General features: G+C 42.3%; 2 protein-coding genes across 2 annotated transcripts in view; both read right to left on the bottom strand.

Annotated features, from left to right (window-relative positions):
* The window catches only part of GNPTAB (N-acetylglucosamine-1-phosphate transferase subunits alpha and beta), a 72,875-nt gene that overhangs the window by 4,801 nt on the left and 47,292 nt on the right, over window positions 1-20,782 (bottom strand). The window contains exons 13-20 of the mRNA XM_005303688.4: window positions 19,447-20,573; window positions 18,197-18,396; window positions 13,790-14,009; window positions 12,570-12,683; window positions 10,515-10,600; window positions 4,743-4,841; window positions 1,724-1,891; window positions 1,040-1,130 (exon numbers count right to left, since the gene is read on the bottom strand). Of these exons, the coding sequence (XP_005303745.2) occupies window positions 1,040-1,130; window positions 1,724-1,891; window positions 4,743-4,841; window positions 10,515-10,600; window positions 12,570-12,683; window positions 13,790-14,009; window positions 18,197-18,396; window positions 19,447-20,573 (2,105 nt within the window). The remainder of the gene's footprint in view (window positions 1-1,039; window positions 1,131-1,723; window positions 1,892-4,742; window positions 4,842-10,514; window positions 10,601-12,569; window positions 12,684-13,789; window positions 14,010-18,196; window positions 18,397-19,446; window positions 20,574-20,782) is intronic.
* On the bottom strand, window positions 15,752-17,706 carry LOC135975188 (zinc finger and SCAN domain-containing protein 29-like). The gene is made up of 2 exons (XM_065565249.1): window positions 17,044-17,706; window positions 15,752-16,379 (listed from the first exon to the last, which is right to left on the bottom strand). Exons 1-2 carry the CDS (start codon window positions 17,552-17,554, stop codon window positions 15,931-15,933), a joined length of 960 nt encoding a protein of 319 aa, XP_065421321.1. The 5' UTR covers window positions 17,555-17,706; the 3' UTR covers window positions 15,752-15,930.

Below are 20,782 nucleotides of genomic sequence, written 5' to 3'. Positions count from 1 at the left end.
CTTTAGTCCTTGCACTAAATCAATTTATTATACCTTCTAAGCAAAGTTTTTATACAGCAGGAGTTTCCAGTAGCTAAAAAGCTACAAACTGGGAGTGTTGGGGAGGGGCAGCACACACAAGTGCCGTAGATGACATTTTTTATAGGACTAAATAAAAATATAATGGGCAACTTTTCAAGAATCACACTCTCCTCATCAGATCATGGAAAGAGTGAACAAGATTAACATAGAACAGATACACAGGAAAAGAAATTGGACAACAGCATGGTTCAATTATTTTTTTCCATCAAATACAAACACTACAATGGAAATAAGGTTTATCAACAGGAAACATAACAGGCAAACATAATTTTCAGTGATAAGTTTGTTATCTAGGGCCCTGATCCTGCAAACAAAAATATGTGATTAGTTCCACTGACTATTTTGGAGTTCAAAGGGACTACCCATGTGCATAAAATAATTCTCATGCCTCAGGGTTTACAGAACTGGAGACTTTTTCTTTTGGGGCCTAATCCAAAGTCCACTGAAATTAACAGGAGTCTTTCTAATGACTTCTTCAGTGGGCTTTGGATCAGATGCTTTCTGCCCTAAGTTGGATACTGTTTGGACCAGCTGATTAATATTTTTTTCAATTTTTCCTAGTGTTATCTTACTTTGCTTTTGACTGATAGCTATATTTACAGGCTAGGATTTCCAAAAGTGACTGGTATTTTGAGGACCCAAACTGACACACCTTAAATGGACCTGATTTTCAAAAGGTCCTCAGCACTCACCCTTTGAAAGTCAGGATCCTTTAAGGAATCGCAAGTAAGTCACCTGAAAAATGAGGCACCCCATAATCACGAATCACTTCTGAAAACTTTGGTCATGGTGTCTTCCTTCCTTTATTGTTCCCAAACTTCTTTACTACATGTATTTCATATGCCACGAAACAGTACTTCAGCTATTGCTCAAAACCCCTAAAAAAATTAATTCATTTTATGGAGATGACACTGTATACTACTAAAGTTGGGTATTTGGATGAAATTATAACTTTTACCTGTTCAGCAAAAAATGAGATGACCGTAAACACAATCAATGTCACTAAAACACAATGGGTCCAAAATTTGAGCTTGTCTCTGTATGCTCTCCTGTACAAAGATGGAAACAGAGTTTTATATATTAACGTTTGTACCTTTGCACTGACATATTGTAAAGTTCCTAACATTCCATGGAGTAAAAATATCCAGATAAAGAGGAAAAAATATCCACTGTAATGTAGCAATTTACCCCTATATAACTTGGTTTAAAAAGCAAAATGCTTTTTTGTAAGGTACATCATAAGGTCTGCACATATTTATCATACCTCTCTTTGGTTCCAGCTAAGTGCTTTAGTAGCATGCTGGAACAGCTCTTGGGCCCACTCCACAGTATATAGTTTCAAATGTAAGGCCACTGTGTTTAAACATGGTTTAAACTCAATTGTAGCTAAAACCGGACAACATTTCATCATGCTCTAAACCCAGTGTTTTTCAACACTGGGTTGTCAGAATGTGCTAAAGGGTCACATGTGAGGCCTGTGGGGGGGGACTTGGAGGAGAGCAGCAGTGTGGAAGGCCCTGGGGAGGCAGTTGCAGAGCCTGTCCAGCACTCACCCCTCAGCAGCTGCTCCACACATTGAGTTAGATGCTGATACAACACAATAGCTCATACAGAATGTGGAAGAAGAATCTGTAAAATTTACCATTCCTGAAGCTCATGCATATGAAGGAAGCGGTTCCGATATTCTCTTGGCAGTTCAAACTGAGATGGTATTGGAAACATTGATTCATAAAAATCCCTAAGCACTGCTTTCACTGTCTGAGCATCCTTATGATTGTGATCAATGTTGTCATTTAGGCAAACAAATTTTCTAGAAAAATGAAGAGTCGGTGTTAGCTTTGTTGTTGTACTAAAAGAAATATCCTATTTGCAAACTGTATTTTTGGTGGATATAGATATACTCAAATACATGTAACAGCACTCCTTATCTTTGCATTATCTGATTCATTTTTCGGGTGTTAGAAGCCAAGGCCTTCCTCATCCACTGAGCACGTAGGATGGCAAGAAGTCCAAATATCTGTTGTACCTGACAACATATTACATTTGCATTTGTCCTGTACCATGTGTCTATGTGCAGCACTGCCCTCTAGTGGAATTAATAGCAGCTGTTTAAGAGTGAGTCATCTCATAGCCCTCTGTCGATTATAAAGATCACAGAGAATAGAAGCCCAAAATTAAAACACCGGCAAGACAGTTTCATGGGTCACTAGTAATACATGTTATTCTCTCAATATCATAAATGATAAACTGAGTTGCACTGTATTAGGTGCTGCAGCACAATACTAACAGTTTAACCATTTATATTGCATTTTTCAGAGGCTCTCATGTGAAGCAATGGAAGGTAATAGTTTTACTGAGGGCAAAATTTGGCCCGAATAACCTTTACTGGTGATGATGACACATAAGCCAGACAGAACATAACTTGGGTTACAGACCCCAGGCTGAGCTTAAAAGGTTTGGTTGTCAGAAAAAGAAAACCCACACTTTTACTGGTAAACACTGTAGCTCAAAATCTCGTCTCTCTCACCAACAGAAATTGGTCCAATAAAAGATATTACCTCACGCACCTTGTCTCTAGAATGTTTATGAAAATTACCAATAAACCAGGATCCCCACAATGCCCCATTATATAGAGTACAAAAAAAGACGTTGAGATCTAGGTAGTGCGATTTGCTGTAACTGAAGAAGCGTATAGGCTGCCTGACAGCTGTGTATCCTTGGCCACTCTGAGGTGGCATTTGGCAGCAAAATGCCCTTTCCTACAGATAGGCAAGGTTTTGTGCCCTATTTATATTGCAAGACAAAAGAGCCTTATGATTTCTTTCTCTGGAGAAAAAGTATCTGGTAACATATGCCTGGTAACTGCTAACCTTTGTTAAGAAACGGGCCCAGTCAGCTCCTCTACAGTGGAACGTGTCCTTTCAAATAGTGGAGAAAATAATATTTTGCATGTATTTAGCACCTGGCCTTCCAAAAGATCTAAAAATGGTTCACCCGCTACCTACGTAAAGCTTCACTATCACCATGCTACTCTCTCTGGGGTGAAGGACACTGTCTACCTAGATCTTTATACTTTGCCCATTACCTTAGAATCTGTGTGGCAACCAGGACAACTGGCACACATTGCTCTACACAACAGTGAGCAGAAGAGATATTTTGTTTTAGTAGAATGAGGCAAATCAAATGGATATTTAATATCCAACAAGAATAGAAAGCACCTCTGTTTTCGATGTTTTGTCCGATGGACTGTTGGACAGCAAACAATGGAATTTTATTAATTTTCTTCACAAGATGGAAGGACTAGTTCAATTCTTTCAGGATTTGAACCTGCAGGTCCAATAGTTCTGGGCCAAAACTGATGCCTAGACCACAAAGCTCTCCCTTGCTTGGAGCACTTTGTAAAAACCTTTTACATGGATTAGTAAATAAGCAAAAAATAATACTTTGAAGTCATCAGATGAAAAGCACTGGATAAGGCTTAACAAAGTTGGGTAAGTATCACATTTTACATATGAGGAAAGCAGGACAGGAAGAAGTTAAGTGAGTTGCCCAAGCTCTGATACTGAATCAGTGGACAAGCTGGGACTACAACTTAATTCTTTTGACTCCGCATGTCCTACTCTAATAAATAATGCCACCTGCAAGTTACTCCAGAAGTGTAAGAGCAAAGGGGGAACATTTCTATTTTCTTTCCGCTCCTTGCAGAGTTAACTATAATTGAAGGTATTGTCTACACAGCGAGCAGCAGCCCACAACAGGGACACTCAGAATGCGGGCTCACGAGGCTCATGCTATGGTGCTACAAATAGCTGAATAGAGGTTGTGGCTCAGGCTGGAGTTTGGGCTCTGAAGCCCATCTTCCTCTCTAGGCTTCAGAGTCCAAGCTCCAGACAGAGCTGCAACATCTACCTAGCTATTTGCAGCGCAATAGCGCAAACCCGAGTCTGTCAACCGGGGCTCAGAGACTCGCTGCTTCCACAGGCCGTGTAGAAATATCCTGAGGCGGTGGGTAGGTGGGGCAGAACATTTGACACTATATACACAGTAAATCAGCACACTGATTTGGTAACAAAGGATCTTTCAAAAAATGTTTAGACAAATGCCTACATACTGTAATATTCAGTGTCTTCAAATGTTTCATATATCATTTAAATATATGTACAAAACAGATCACGAAGTGGCCAATTCTTTAAAGTCTGTGAGGTGATATGTTTGTGATCTGTAGAATCCTATTCAAGATTAAACTCTCAGCAGCAGCTGAAGTTTTCTGCAAATTTCCAATGGTTTTATAAATATAAAAATTTAGCAGTGGTGAATGAAAAAGTCAGATACACAAGTTATTCTACATGACCGCATGAAAGGTCTTCAGAATTTTCATCATGTTTTCCAGAATATTCAACACCTCTAGTTCATTACAAATATCAAAATTATGTAGCAGAAAAAGTATGGTATGAAAATAGTTAATAAGTTGCAGTGCTAGTGACAGAATAATTTTTATTTATGATAAGACTGCAACCTGATGTTTAAAAAGTAATTTTTTACTCGCAATTGCCTTACACCTAATAAATATTAGTAAAAAACACTCTATAAAACGAGATGTTTGACGCTGTCTCAAGGGAAAATAAAGCAATCTCAAAACATAGAAAACAATTAATGTGTACCTGGGATTTTTTCTTATATCATCTAGCTGGCCAACTACATGAGAAACGTTGGTGCGGATCATTTTGAAAGCAATTTCTTCTTCTCCCATGATTTCAAACCTTAGTATTATTAAAACAATTTTTAAATTAGCATAATAGCATGAGTCAGGCATTACAAACATTACATTCTACAAATTAAATGTCTTATTGCTGCACTGCTCTACATTTGATTCTCCTTTCCCCCCTCCCCACCTCCCCACCCCCAATAGTAGTTTAAAATTTGATTCATATCCCTCTCAATATATTTACTCAAGGAAGCGAACTCACTACAACCGGTGCTCTTACACAGAATCTCTTTTCTTTACATTTAAAAAAAAAATTGTTATTAACCTGTTGGAAAATTAAGACCTGAATTCTCATACTCACATTGGTTAACTAGTGGTCTCAGAGGAAGAATGTTAATGAACTTCCTGTAAACTATGTAAGCCTCTACTATTTACAAAGTATGCTTTATTATGTTTGCATCACATGTTCTTAAAACCACCAATCTCTCTCCATCCCTCCCCTACCCCTTCACTCCCCACTCTGAAAGTCTGAAGGGAAAAAAAAGAAGTATTTTAAATTATAGAGGACTACCTAAAACTCTGATCTTATGACCAATTCCTGCAAAGACTCACACATCTGTTTAACTTGACAAACTGTGATTAGTTCCACTGACTTCAATGAAACTACTCACAGTGTATAAAAGTGCATAAGTCTTTGCAAGATGTGGGCCTTACAATTAAATGCAATAAATTACAAATGCATCCGAAGAAGTGGGCTGTAGTCCACGAAAGCTTATGCTCTAATAAATTTGTTAGTCTCTAAGGTGCCACAAGTACTCCTGTTCTTTTTATAACTAATTATATTGTGCCTCATCTTTCCTTGCTTCATTCTCTCCCTATTGTGTTTGTCACCTCATCTGTTGTGCTGTGTCTAAAATTAGACTGTAAGCTCTTTGGAGGCAGAGGCTTATTTATGATCTCTGCAAAGCATCTAGGTCACTTTGAGATGTCATTAAATAAATAAATGGCCAAGTCCCGGACCAAGCAGCATCTGTGACCTAAAGCCTTTAGCAGTTCTACAGTACAGATGAACCTCAGAATTACGAACACCTCGGGAACGGAGGTTGTTCTTAACTCTGAAATGTTCATACTTCTGAACAAAACATTATGGTTGTTCTTTCAAAAGTTTACAACTGAAAATTGACTTAACACAGCTGTACTATGCTAAGAAAAATGCTGCTTTTAACCATCTTAATTTAAATGAAACAAGCACAGAAACAGTTTTCTTACCTTGTCAAATCTTCTTTTTAAACTTTCCCTTTATTTTTTTTAGTAGTTTACATTTAACACAATACTGTGCTGTATTTGTTTCTTGTGTGTTTCAGCTGCTGCCTGATTGCATACTTCCAATTCCAAATGAGGTGTGCGGTTGACTGGTCATTTTGTAACTCTTAGGCTATGGCTACACTAGCACTTTACAGCGCTGCAACTTTCTCGCTCAGGGGTGTGAAAAAACACCCCCCTGAGCGCAGCAAGTTACAGCACTGTAAAGCGCCAGTGTAAACAGTGCCCCAGCGCTGTAAGCTAATCCCCACACTCACACTTCAAAGCGCTGCCACGGGAGCGCTCCCTCGGCTGCGCTTTCGAATGTAGCCACGGCCCTAGGGTATGTCTACACTACGAAATTAGGTTGGTTTTATAGAAGTCGATTTTTAGAAGCAGATTTTATACAGTCGATTGCGTATGTCCACACTAAGCACATTAAGTCGGCAGAGTGCATCCTCACTACCATGGCTAGCATCGACTTTCAGAGCGGTGCACTGTGGGTAGCTATCCCACAGTTCCCGCAGTCTCCGCTGCCCATTGGAGTTCTGGGTTAAGCCCCCAATGCCCGATGGCGCAAAAACTTTGTCGTGGGTGGTTTTGGGTACGTCGTCAGGCCCCCCTCCCTCCGTGAAAGCAACGGCAGACAATTGTTTCACTCCTTTTTTCCTGGGTTACCCGTGCAGACGCCATGCCACAGCAACCATGGAGCCCGCTCAGCTCACCATCACCACACGTCTCTTGGGTGCTGCTGGCAGACGTGGTACTGCATTGCTACACAGCAGCAGCTCCTTGCCTTCGCAGCAGACAGTGCAGTAGGACTGATAGCCGTTGTACATCTCCTGGGTGCTCCTGGCAGACCTCGGCGAGGTCGATCAGGGGTGACTGGACAGACATGGCTACCCTCCTCTTCAAGCACCAAATGGGAGCCAGAGACTCCAGGTCATTCTCTTCTTTAAGTTTCGGCTCATGGAGATTAGGTCCTGCTTGGAATATCATGCGAGCTGGAGGCTTCTGCCTCGTGCTGCTCTCCCAGCCGGCAGCACCACACGGTCGCATCTACCCCAGCCTACCCCTTGCTCCCATGGCTAATGAAGCCTGGACAGTAGTAAGGAGCAGTTCAACTATAGGCTGAGCAAGTGCAGAATGGTGGTAGAATGTGCCTTTGGACATTTAAAAGTGCGCTGGCGCGGTTTGCTGACTAGGTCAGACCTCAGCGCAACCAACATTCCCATTGTTACTGCTACTCGCTGTGTGCTTCATAATATCTGTGAGAGTAAGGGGGAGACATTTATGGAGGGGTGGGAGGTTGAGCAAATCGCCTGGCATCCGATTTTGAGCAGACAGACACCAGGGCAATTAGAAGAGCACAGCAAGGCGCGCTGCGCATCAGAGAGGTTTTGAAAACCAGTTTTATGACTGGCCAGGCTTTGGTGTGACAGTTGTGTGTGTTTCTCCTTGATGCAAACCCACCCCCTTTGTTGATTTTAATTCCCTGTAAGCCAACCACCCTCCCCCCTTCGAAATAAAGTAACTATTGTTTTGAAACCATGCATTCTTTCTTAATTAAAAAAAAATGAGATAACTGACAAGGTAGCCCGGGTGGGGTGTGGGAGGAGGGAAGGACAAGGCCACATTGCTTATTGTAGCCACACTAAAAATCAAACTGTTTGAATGACAGCCTTCTGTTGCTTGGGCTATCCTCTGGAGTGGAGTAGCTGGGTGCCCGGAGCCTCCCCCCCACCCTCCCGCTTTCTTGGGTGTCTGGGTGAGGAGGCTATGGAACATGGGGAGGAGGGGAGGCGGTTATACAGTGGATGCAGCGGGGGTCTGTGCTCTTGTTGGCTTTCCTGCAGCTCCAACCGATGCTTCATCATGTCCGTTTGCTCCCCCAAACAGACACTTCATCATGTCCATTTGCTCCCCCATTAGCCTCAGCATCTCGTCCTGTCTCCGCTCTTCACGGTCACTTAATTCTTTCCTGGCCTCTGCCATTGAATGCCTCCATGCATTAAGCTGTGCCCTATCAGTGTAGGAGGACTGCATGAGCTTGGAAAACATTTTCATCGCGAGTGCGTTTTTTTCGACTTCTAATCTGCAATAACCTCAGGAACGGAGATGATAGGGGGAGCATAGAAACATTCCACACTCTACGATTCTGGGGGGGACTGCATGGTCACCTGTGTTGCTGAGTTCGCCAGGCTGACCAAACAGGAAATGAAATTCAAAAGTTCCCAGGGCTTTTCCTGTGTATCTGGCTAGTGCATCGGAGTTCAAAGTGCTGTCCAGAGCGGTCACAATGGAGCACTCTGGGATAGCTCCTGGAGGCCAATACCGTCGATTTGCGTCCGCGCTAACCCAAATTCGACCCAGCAAGGTCGATTTTAGCGCTACTCCCCACGCTGGGGAGCAGTACAGAAGTCGATTTTAAGAGCCCTTTAAGTCAACGGAACGGGGTTGGTTGTGTTTAAAATCGACCCCATGTGGCTAAATTCGACCTAACCCCGTAGTGTAGACCAGGGTTTAGATTCTACTGTATTGCTAGATTCTGTAGCCACTTAGGCAATGGGAGGCAAGTTTCAGTGACTTCCCGAACATCTCCCCCACCTTGGAAGAGGAGTCTGATTGTCGAGCCCATCTGGCATATGTGGCATTGGGGAAATGAGATTATGAGTTCCATCCTGGATGAAGGGCCAGCAAAGAGACTAAATAGACTGTATAGCTATTCATTTTCTCTGGCTATTAGATCTGACAGAGCTCTGAGCTCAAGAGCTCAGACAGATTCCCAGCACACACAGGGCAGGACAACAATGACCCCTCCCTAAACCAACAGAAGAATCCCATCATCAATTCTCAACGCACCTATTTCCTTGCAGGAAACGCACAAGGCAGCTAGGGCTGCAGTAACTTTCCTTTCCACAGCTAGAGGAGGAAAGATGAGACTGGGATCCCCTCTCAAGCAGATTAACATCTACCACAGGCAAAGTAGAGGAAGATCCCTTCTGCACCCTTTTATGCTCTGCCACCAGTCCTTAGTATTAGTCTGTGCTGCATGCAGTCAATTTACATAGCCACCTGGAGCTATTGTACTCCTTATAGTTACATAAACTAGGGTCAGCATTTGGCCCAAGGAAAGGAATTGAGGCAAAATAATAGTGATCATTCTCTGAAATACATGCAGTATGAAAAATGTTTAGGCTACCAAACAGTGTATTATCATTATCACCGATATTAAAAAATAATATATCCTTTTTGGTGGTGAAACATCAAATATAAGTAGTTATCTTAGCAGCGCACTAATAATTCCTAAAAGCCTACTGCCGCAAGAACTAAAATCTAAAAAGCAATCAACATTTGAAGATTGAAGCCTTAGCCACCAGGAAAAGAGTTGAATGCCGTAACAGAACAGGAGCAGCGCCAGGGTTTTTGCAGCCCTAGGTGGCAGCGCTCCTTCTCTGAGCATTCGGCGGTGGGGGTCATTCTGCTCCGCTTCTTCGGGGCACTTCGATGGCGGGTTCCGGAGCAAGTGAAGGACCCGCAGCCGAATTTCCGTCGAAGACCCGGAGCGGAAGGACCCCCCACTGCCGAATTTCCACCAAGAGCAGCAAAATGCCGCCCCCCAAATCCTGCCGCCCTAGGCAACCGCCTAGTAGGGTGACCAGATGTCCCGATTTTATAGGGACAGTCCTGATTTTGGGGTCTTTTTCTTATATAGGCTCCTATTACCCCTCTGCCCCCGTCCCGATTTTTCCCACTTGCTGTCTGGTCACCCTACCGCCTAGGGTGGAAGCGCCGACCCTGTAACAGAAATATCCAGGAAAAATTCTCAGAGATTCTCAGATGCTTTCCTGGAAGTATCTGAATGATATTAAATGCATGGGACTCCCCCTCTGCCTACTTCCTTCCCTCCTCTTCTTTTTCCCCCTCTTCTGAAGTTTGCTTCTGTACTTTATCTTATTCTAATAATTTTTCTTCTTCAATTTCTCTGTACATAAAATAAGGATAAGGCCGAATAAGATTTAAAACTAATTGGATTTTTATAAACAAATTTTATCTGTTTGTAAACTGTGTAATAAAAATATAAATTAGTTATTTTAAACATTCATGTTACATATAATTAAATGTCTCCAGTATAGTGAAGGTTAGGTAGCAAATGGTAACACATTATTAGAAGTTTTATACATAACAAATTATATATAAAGTAAATAAATTAAATTTAATAAAAAATTAACAGAAAAAATAAGTAGTTATTAATTCTGTTTTTTCACCAGTCTATTTCTGTTCAAGTACCACTAATAGGAAGCTTTGGATTAAATTTATTTTAATACGTACATGCAGTCTATGATCAATTATGCATTTTCACCTCTCATCTTATTACTATGTGTTTACAAATATTATACAAACAAATAAAAGTAGTATAACATACCTATATTTGTTTTTGTCCTTGTATGCCTTACGAATTCTGTCAGTCACAGGTTTACAATTAGTTACTAGATTTTTAGTCACTGGAGGCTGTAAGAAAATACAACTGGGGTAAACAACATCCTTGAATAACTGGTCTATAAACTATAATTTTAAAAGTCTCCCGGAAAGAAATGCATTATAAAACGAACAGAGATCTACAGTCTCCAGAGAACGATACAAAACTTTGCTTCTAGGATGAAAAACAATAAAATAGTATTTATTGCTATGTATTGTGAGAAACAATCAATTTGGTTAGAAAAAGAAGGGATGTTGATGCATTCTAATATTAGTATTTGTTATACTTTCTATTTAGCTTCTGCATTCCATCCTTAATACAATATTCAGTAGTTGAAGCAGGTTGGACAGCTGACTTTGGCATTCCTGATGCAAGCCAGTCAATGCCAACAAGTAAAATTGGTCAGGCAAGTGCTAAAGAACAGCTGATGGGTATTAACCGTATTATTCCTCGTCTGAACTATGTGGAAACAACAATTCTGGGAACCAAATCTCTATTCCCAAGGGAAGTTTTCTACAGCGCTACACTCATTCCTACAAATTTAGCCCTTGCAACCCAGAAAAGTAAAAATAAATTCTACCTCTGTGCTAAAAACAAACACTGTTATGTCACTATTTGAAGTGGACTTTAAAATGATAATGTTAGTACTCATGATTAGTGCTTAGATTAGTGACAGTTTATTAGCACTCCAAAGAGATTAAAATAATTTAAAATTGTTCCTAACTATTTAGACTTACTTTTAACTCTATCCCAAGTAAAGTTTATTGCCTCTCCTCAAAGTTTCACTTTACTGACAAACCTACAGACTGAACCATTGTATAGTTTTGCAAACTGCACTCCGATGATCACAAAGGTGTGGATACCACAAAAGACAGTGAGGTAATCTGGACTGCAATGTGTTGAATATCTGGAGCATTCCCAAATATACATTTACATTTCATCAGACCAGGCTGATGAGTATCCCGAGTCTCACTGAAGAAACAACTGCCAAGAACCAGCTCCTTTAGGGCAGCCTGGTCCCCTTGGTACACAAATTCATATATTTTAAAGGACTGTAATTGGAAGTACATTACTTTGTGCTCCATGATTTGCTCTGCCTACCAACTTCATTTCTGAGTACAATGTACTGCAAAGTACTGGTTTGAACCTATAAAGCCTTAAGGCCCCACTTTAGCAAAGCACTAGAGCAAATTTTTCAAAAGCAACCAAATGACTTCATAGCCTAATGGCATATCTACACTACAAAACTTCTGCCAGCATAGTTATGTCAGTCAAGGGTGTGAACAGGTGTGACCATTGTCCTACATAGCTGTGCCAAAAAAAGCCTCTAGTATAGACCAGCTTATATGGGCAAACTGCAATTTTACTGGTATACCTCATTTAACTCAGGGGGTATGGAATAAATTATACCAGCAAAAGATGAGTTCAAACTAGGAGCGCTTTGCCATTATAATACACTAGTACACCTAACCAGGAAAGCACTCCTAGGGTAGACATGGCCCAAGTCCCATTTTTAAAAGTGATTTAGGCACTGGAAGCCTAAACTACATTAAAAGTCAATCGGAGTTACTCAAAGATATCAGAATTATGAGGAAGGCATCTCAAGACTAGGTACACAGAGCTGATCTCTTCACTGAATAGGAAACATTCCAGATCAAGACTTGCTTAGTGCCATCAAAACCCTCAGATAAATGAGGACAGTGCATATTGCCTTTCTGGTTCAACATGCTGAACTACATTTCACGTTTTGAAAAAAGAACCTTATAAATCTCATGTATATGAAAATTTGAATTCTTTACTTTTGTGGAGAATATTTCTTGACCTTAACAACTAGAAGTGTGATTTATAACAGTTTTATACCTAAAAAGATTGAAATCTGCATACGTGCTATATTTTTTGTGAATTATTCTTAAAATTGTGCAGGGAAAACAACAAATTCAGTAGATACAAGCTCAGGAAATGAGACAAAATGTACATCTTTTAGGCTAAATATTTTCTTACCAGATTGGGATCATAATAAGCTTCCTGAGTTGGAGGAATGACATTAATCTGAGTGATGTTGGCAGGGAGTGCTTTAGAGCAATTTATCAGCATTTGCTCCAAACTTGTCAAATCCTGTCAGAAGAAGAAAAGAAACACATCCATTACATATTTTCTCACTAACATAGTTCTATAATTATACTATATTCAGAATGTCTAAAAGTACCTTTAAAATATTAGCTACAAAATGTATTGGACTATTTTTGCACAAAATCAAATACCATATAGGCTATTATTCAGCAAGGTATTAAGTACGAGTAGTCCCATTGAAGTCAATGGAGCTGCTCACCTATGTAAGGTTAGGCATATGCTTAAATACTTGGCTGAATCAGGGCCACAGAGGCACAACCAAAGCAAACGAATTGCCGTATCCATTTGAACATAAATAAAATTGCACTATTGATGATTTCATGTAAATTTCAAAATTTGAAATGACTTATTAAGTTATTTAACAATGGGGAGGAGAGGAGGGAAGAATTTAAGAGAGAGGAAAAATGGTCTTCTCGTTAAAGCACTGGCCTGGAACACAGGAGATCTGGCTTTAGCTCTAACACTGTCACTGACTTCCTGCATGATCTTTGGGGCAAGTCACTTACCTACTTTGTGCCTCAGCTTCCTATCTGTAAAGTGGAGATAATACACACTGTCTGTTTGTGTCTTTAGAATTCAAGCCCTTCAGGGCAAGACCGTTTTTGGTTTTTTTTGTACAGTGGCCAGCACAATGGGGCCTTAGGGTGGTATCGTATTATAAATATATACTATTACACTACTTCCTTTCTCTCACCACTCCACCTGCCTTGTCTATTTAGCTGTAAGTTCTTCAGGGCAGGGACTCGCTCTTACAATGCATATGCACTGAGCCTAGGACAATGGGGCCACAATCCTGGTTAGGATCTTTAGGCACTACTATAATATACACAAATACTAAATCATTTAACATTTTATTTTATATTATGTCCAAACCAAATGCCTTACTGAACTCAGCAGAAAACAGATTGCTTTTCTACTACAGTTAAAACATTAGTAAGAGTTTGCCTGAATGTTACACACACAAAAAAGCAGCACATATTAAACTTCCATTGAATGCCTTATGTTGCAGTGTTTGTTTTCTCTTGTGATAATGATCATATTGAATTTTACAGCTAAAGTAACAACAAAAATGGTTTCTGAAGAAAATGTACCTGTAAACTTAAGGGCAGTTCATGTATTCTTGTAGCCAATGTGCGAATCTCTCTGTCAGACAAAATACCTGACTGATCTGTATCAACTTCATCAAAAACCTGGGAAATATTCAGTGGCTGAACTGCACTCATGAGGTAATAGAAATATGAAAAAGCAAACTGCATATCTTCCGAGTGTCTCACTTTGTGAAATGAGGTCTTGTCAAATTCCTCAGGAAACCTGTCCAGATACAATACAAATCAATTCATTACTTTGCCATCTTAAAGTGAAACATTCCTTAAGCCTTGGCTACACTTGCAGATGTACAGCGCTGTGAGTTAAACCTGACTTCGTGCAGCTGAGTAGGGAAAGCGCTGCAGTCTGTCCACACTGACAGCTGCCCAGCGCACTGTCGTGGCCACATCTGCGGCAATTGCAGCGCTATTGGGAGTGGTGCATTATGGGCAGCTTTCCCACAGAGCACCTTTTCCCATTCTGGTGCCGTGGGTTGTGGGAAGGGGGCGTGGGTGTGGGGGATTCTGGGTTCTGTCCCAATGCCCCGTGATGCATTGCTTCGCATCCCAGAAATCCCTTTGTTTCCGTCCACCTTTGGCGCCATCTTTCAACGGTTTCTGTGCAGCGTGATCTGTCTGCGGGAAATGGAGTCCGAACTGCTGAGGCGTATGCTGACAAGTCTCGCCAGCACCTCACGTTTGGCTGTCGAACTATTCCTTAAGATCCAAAGTGACAGTGAGAGTGAGGGTGAGGAGTCCGACGATGCTATCGAGCCACGTAACGCGTATGACACGAAATTGCTTGTGGCATTCACGGACATGCTCAGCACCGTGGAACGCCGCTTTTGGGCTCGGGAAACAAGCACCGAGTGGTGGGATCACATCATCATGGAAGTCTGCAGTGGCTGCAGAACTTTCGGATGAGAAAAGCCATTTTCATGGGACTGTGTGAGGAGCTTGCCCCTACCCTGCAGCGAAAGGACACGAGATTGAGAGCTGCCCTGCCAGTGGAGAAGCGGGTGGCTATTGCAATCTGGAAGCTGGCAACTCCAGACAGCTACCGGTCGGTCGCAAACCAGTTTGGAGTGGGAAAGTCGACCGTTGGAATCGTGTTGATGGAAGTTTGCAAGGCCATTAATCGCATCCTACTCAGAAGAACCGTGACTCTGGGTAACATGCAGGAAATAGTGGATGGCTTTGCACAAATGGGGTTCCCTAACTGTGGAGGGGCGATAGATGGGACGCACATTCCTATTCTGGCACCACCCCACCTAGGATCCGAGTACGTTAATCAGAAGGGGTATTACTCTATGGTTCTCCAGGCGGTTGTGGATCACCGTGGGCGTTTCATTGACATTAACACAGGCTGGCCCGGAAAGGTGCATGACGCATGCATCTTTCGGAACACTTGGCTGTTCAGGAAGATGCAGGCTGGGACTTTTTCCCAGAGCGGAAGATCACAGTAGGGGAAGTTGAAATGGCCATTGTGATCCTTGGAGATCCCGCTTACCCGTTAATGCCCTGGCTCATGAAACCCTACACAGGGAGCCTTGACAGCAGCAAGGAACGGTTCAACTACAGGCTGAGCCGGTGCCGAATGACTGTGGAGTGTGCCTTTGGCCATTTAAAAGGCCGCTGGCGATCTCTGTATGGGAAGCTGGACTTGGCCGAAAACAGCATCCCCGCGGTTATATCCGTGTGCTGTGCCCTCCATAATATTTGTGAAGGGAAGGGTGAAAGCTTCACTCAGGCATGGACCTCCGAGGTTCAACACCTGGAGGCTGAATTTGCACAGCCAGAGAGCAGGGCTATTACAGAGGCCCAGCGTGGGGCTGCAAGGATTAGGGATGCCTTGAGGGAGCAATTTGAGGCTGAAAACCAGCAGTGATATCTGGTGCCCTGCACGGGAGTGAAGTGCAGTAGTTCCAATCTTTAGGAATCAGTGTTTGCTAAGCAGCAAAGAATCCATTTATTGAAAAGAAAAAAAATGTATTTATTGAAAAGAAACAAGGGGGTGGAGTGGGGAATGGTACAATCACAGATTCGCGTATGTCCTGTCTGGTGTGCTGTGCAGTGAGTGCTGCACTTCAGGACAGCTATACTGCATGGTGATGGGGGTTGAGTGCAGAGGGTAAGGGTCATGGTTTTCAGGGCTGAGTGGTGAAGATACTGGTGTTGGAGGCAGCGGGTGGCGTGAAAAACACGGAAGTTGAGGAAAGTGGGTTGGAGGTGACAGTGGGGCACAACGGAAAGAGTTTTGGGACAAGGGCTGTGGGGGGGTGGAGTTTGCGGTACTGCTCCTCTTTCTGCATGGCTACCAGCTCCTGGATAGCGTCTGCTTGGCGCTCCAGGATGCTTATGAGCCTATCAGTGCTTTGCTGCCAGTGCGCGATGCTTTGCTGCCGGTGCGCTGCATTTTCCTGGCAGATACTGCTTTCTTTCTCCCTCCAGTCCTGTGCTTTCTCATTCTCTTTAATAGATTGCTGCATCACTTCTTGCAGCATGTCTTCTTTGCTTTTTCGCGGTCTCTTCCTGAGTCTTTGCAGTCTCTGAGCAGGCGATAAGAGGGACGGCTGAGGTCTCAAGGTTGATGCAGCTGTACAGGCAAAACGCAACATTTAACAGAGGCAGCATTGTTTATACCAGACAGAGTAATGATTCCCCCCGCACTTAAGGAGTAGAAAACACAGAGGGTCTACACAATAGCATAATTTTCCCGTCCGAAACAGAGCACACATATCCCACGGGAGCCTCAAAATGGTGAGCAAGGGGGACTGATTGTTTCAGGGCTGCACTGTCCTCTGGGTTTCTGTGCCTTGGGGAGAGCCAGCAGCTTCAGGGGGCACCTACACTGAACACTGTCCCAACATTTTCCACAGGAGTTCGTCCTGGACAATATCTCGCTGCTGAGGGTGACCTGAGAAGCAAGGGAGGGTCTTCTACTGCAATGCGGCTTCCGCCCTGGCCCATATTGCAGCTTGCCTGTGTGCAGCAATGGTCCCCCCACCGCTCGCGGCACAGTGGCACGGACACGTTAGCCTGGCTGGGACAAGGACCACGGTGGCTCTCCCGATAAACCTGCGCAAGCGCTTTGCACACATTCTGGATGAGACATTCGAGGAGATTACCAAGGCCGATTACCGCGATGTGATAAACCACATCAATGCACTATTCCACATCTAGGCATGCATGCCTAACCCTCCTCTCCCAAAGAGCCCGCACCGAAAAAATTCCTTCCCGAAAAAAAAAAAAACGATTACCGGGAACGTGCTCATCTGTTTGTCCTCCACCAAGTACCGGCCGCTGCGACTGGATACCTTCCTCCTGGCTCGAGAAGAGCTCCTGGCTGCATGGCTCCAGGGTGTCTCCATCTGGCCCACCACCATCACTCCCGTTTTCCTCCTCCTCCTCTCCCCCCCACACCGGCTCTGAAGTGTCCATGGTGGTGCTCAGAGTGGAGGTGGGGTTAACCCCAAGTATCGCATCCAGCTCTTTGTAGAATCGGCAGGTCGCGGGGGGAGCACCCGAGCGGCCGTTTGCGTCGCGGGCTTTGCAATAGGCACTCCGCAGCTCCTTCACTTTAATCCTGCACTGCAGGGCATCCCGGTCATGGCCCCTTTCCATCATGTCCTTTGATACCTTCCCGAAGGTATCGTAATTCCTACAGCTGGAGCGCAGCTGGGACTGTACAGCCTCCTCCCCCCAAACACTGATGAGGTCCAGCAACTCGCCATTGCTCCATGCTTGGGCTCGCTTGGCGCGTGGAGGCATGGTCACCTGGAAAGATTCACTGATAGCACTCCACACCACGCCGGGCTGAGCAAACAGGAAGGGGATTTTTAAAATCCCCGGGGAATGTAAAGGGTCGGTCACATGGTTGGTTACCTGAGGCCAGGGCAGTAGAGTTTGAACTGATGACCAGAATGGCTAGAACAGGCATTGTGGGATACTGCCGAATAATTCTGGAGACCATTCACAGCGCATTGGGTGGCCACACTGGCGCCGCAGCGCTGCACTCGCTATTCCTCTCGGAGAGGTGGAGTACATGCAGCGCTGCAACCACGGAGATACAGCGCTGCAAATGCCTTGCCAGTGTGGACGGGGAGTGAGTTACAGCGCTGGGGGAGCCTTTACAGCGCTGTAACTCGCAAGTGTAGCCAAGGCCTTACTGAAGAAAAGTACCTCATCTGAAGTTCAAAAAGTTCTCCAAAGACTACTTATTTTAACACTGTTGTCCTAGTGAGGGAAAAATTCTCTCTCCCCCCTCTCAAAGTACAAGTTTAACGAAGACAGACATCAACCCATAGGCAGTCAATCATCAACGCATAGCTATAAATTCAAGGAAGCAGACACACAAGATAGAATTACAACAGCTCTGGAGTTTCACCTTATTTCAAACAAAGGCATACTCACATATCTTGTAGTTCTTGCATAACAATGCGGTCAATCATGTGAGGCATATGAGCAGGGACTTTCCGAGACGTAAATCCAAATTTGCTGTTTAGAAGTTTATTTACATATCGGAGGGAATCAGCAAATGTATCTTTCAACTGCCTGCCAATTCGTTTACCATCAGTAAAGTAGGACATCTGCTTAATTAATGCCTCTTCTTCCTAACAAAATGATAGGCATACCCCAGGGTTACATTATTAGAGATCCTAACACACATGCATGTTGATAATTCCAATGAAGTATTAAGCTCTTTTCAATATTTGTAAAACTGTAAACTGTGTCAAATGTTCTTGCTCAAACAGCTGAGTTCTCATTTTTTAAAGTGACAGTTTAGGCCTGAAATGTGACCTTCCTTAAAACCGACAGGAAATGGCACATGGAACCTCATTTAATTTGTTAAATTTTAATAGAAAAGCTACTATTTGTTGTAGGACATGTATGTAATCTTGCATTCCCTTTGATGGCTATGCATCTACAATTAACAAAATCAGGTTTCTGGAGTATGAAGGTTCCTCCTACATAGAATCCAATCAAAGATTAAGTTTAAAGAGTTAAAATATCTTACATTTTAAATGGAGCACCTCTACTACTTGAAAGCAATTAGGAGCAACCTCTGCCAGTTGACTCTGTGTGGTCCACCTTCTTCCATTCCAGAGATTCCCAGAACAAATTTTTTGGGCTAGGCATCTGGGAGAGGATTGCCTCCTGTATTCTCTTGATCTGTTCCTATAAGTTTTTGTTGGCATAATAAAATAGACACTTAACTTACCTTTTAGACCCAAAAATATAGATGGAATTTTTTAAAGATTGGGTTTATATGAAAAATAAAATTTTGTATGTATATACAAATTTGCATGAGAACTAGTTTAAACTTTCCCTTGCAGTGCTGTAAACCTGAACACTTGCATTGTGCCAGTGCATGAAAACTAGACCGCAAAACTGACTAAAAAACAACTACAGGAGAAAAAGTGAACTTGGACAGTTCTTTCCATAGAGAAGCATAGAAAGTAAATGAACAGTGAAAATAATTAAAAGTAAAACAGATTTTAAAAAAATCTCTCTGGTTTTAATAATTTCAGAGTTTGTCACATAAGCAAAGAATGTTTCACTATGATTTTCACCTTAACCGTGTTCCATTAAATCATGCATAAAGCAAAGATGACAAATTTTCTGAAGTGATCTATTCTGTGTTATGCAGTTAGGATACTCACATCAAGAAGATCTTGGAAATACTTATTTTTTTCCCATGGCAAAAAGCCTTGATCACTTCCAGTGTAATATTGCAGTTTCCTTCCTGGCAACACTTTGCTGCCTGCTGTAACTATGTTGGCATGCCGGTTATTTATTTCCATTTCCCCCTTTTTCTCTTCCTCAGTCCCCACATTTCCAATATCTTTCGACTTATGGGTTTCTTTTGGTATGAGTGCATTCAGTATTTTCTCTCGAGATCCATTTTTATTTCCGATGTTCTGGATTACAGGCATGGATTCAGAAATTGATTTTAGAGGAAACTGACTGTTCACCTTCATTGCCACAACAGTACTCTTTATAGCTACTGACTTTGAAGGAACTGCTTCATGTTTTTTTGTTGCAGCTTCTATTTTGCCACCAATTAAATCTTTATAAGGCTTGTGCCAACTGGTAAGGTTCTTTTGTTCTTTTACCTCATCATAGATATCTTTCCTTTCCATGCCTGGCATCTTCTTAGTTTTTGTCATTGTAGATAACATTTGGAAAGAGCTCAGAAGAGCAGCCTTTGATAGATTATAGCCTTTATGAGTGATATCACCATTTTCTAGCTTTAAATCCAGGTTCCAAAGAGCGAGCTGAACATCTTCAGGGAGGAAAGACACATTTACTGGTGGCATTACCACATCTTCAAGAAAACTCTCCTGTGTGTTATTTGGACGTTTCCTGATTCTTGGAAAACGTTCTTCTTCAGGAATATCTTCAAATATCATTTCAGCTTCTGATACTGAAGGTGTAATTTTAATGAAAATGTCTGATTTCTGGGTGGAAGTTGTGTTCAATTTCAGTTCCTCTCTGGTATCAACCTCAACAGCTATCTGCATTTTAAACTCTTCATCATTTTTATCTTGAAATGTAAGATTAAAATAGATCACAGTTGCATTCATTCCACTATGCATTACCAGGTGGATAGTCTTCCACTTGTTGGCAACAGAAGCATGACGTATAATTGGATTATCGCTATAGGCACCCTCGATTCCCTTCTTGGCTATTTCAGCAAAGCTGAAATAGGGCAGGTATTCACCTTTTGGAATAATATAATGGGTTTGATTCTGCTGGAGAGTCACCTTGTACAACTCGTCAAAGTGATCTGGAAAAACAAAGAATTAATAATTTATCACCCTGTCACTTTTCTTCAATCCCCTGTTTTAAGCAATAATCAGAATATCAGCAGAGTGAACTGAAAAATGATAACTACAGTAACTGCCAATTTTTCGCATTCATTTATCCTAATAATGGATCACCATCTTCTAACATATTAAGATTTATAAACTTGCGATTCATTCCAGTGGTGACTCT

The sequence above is a fragment of the Chrysemys picta genome, chromosome 1 (genome assembly GCF_011386835.1).
Source record: "Chrysemys picta bellii isolate R12L10 chromosome 1, ASM1138683v2, whole genome shotgun sequence".
NCBI classification, from domain to species: Eukaryota; Metazoa; Chordata; order Testudines; family Emydidae; genus Chrysemys; species Chrysemys picta.
The sequence above is the reverse complement of the archived record's forward strand: the minus strand, read 5'-3'. Positions and strand labels throughout refer to the sequence as shown.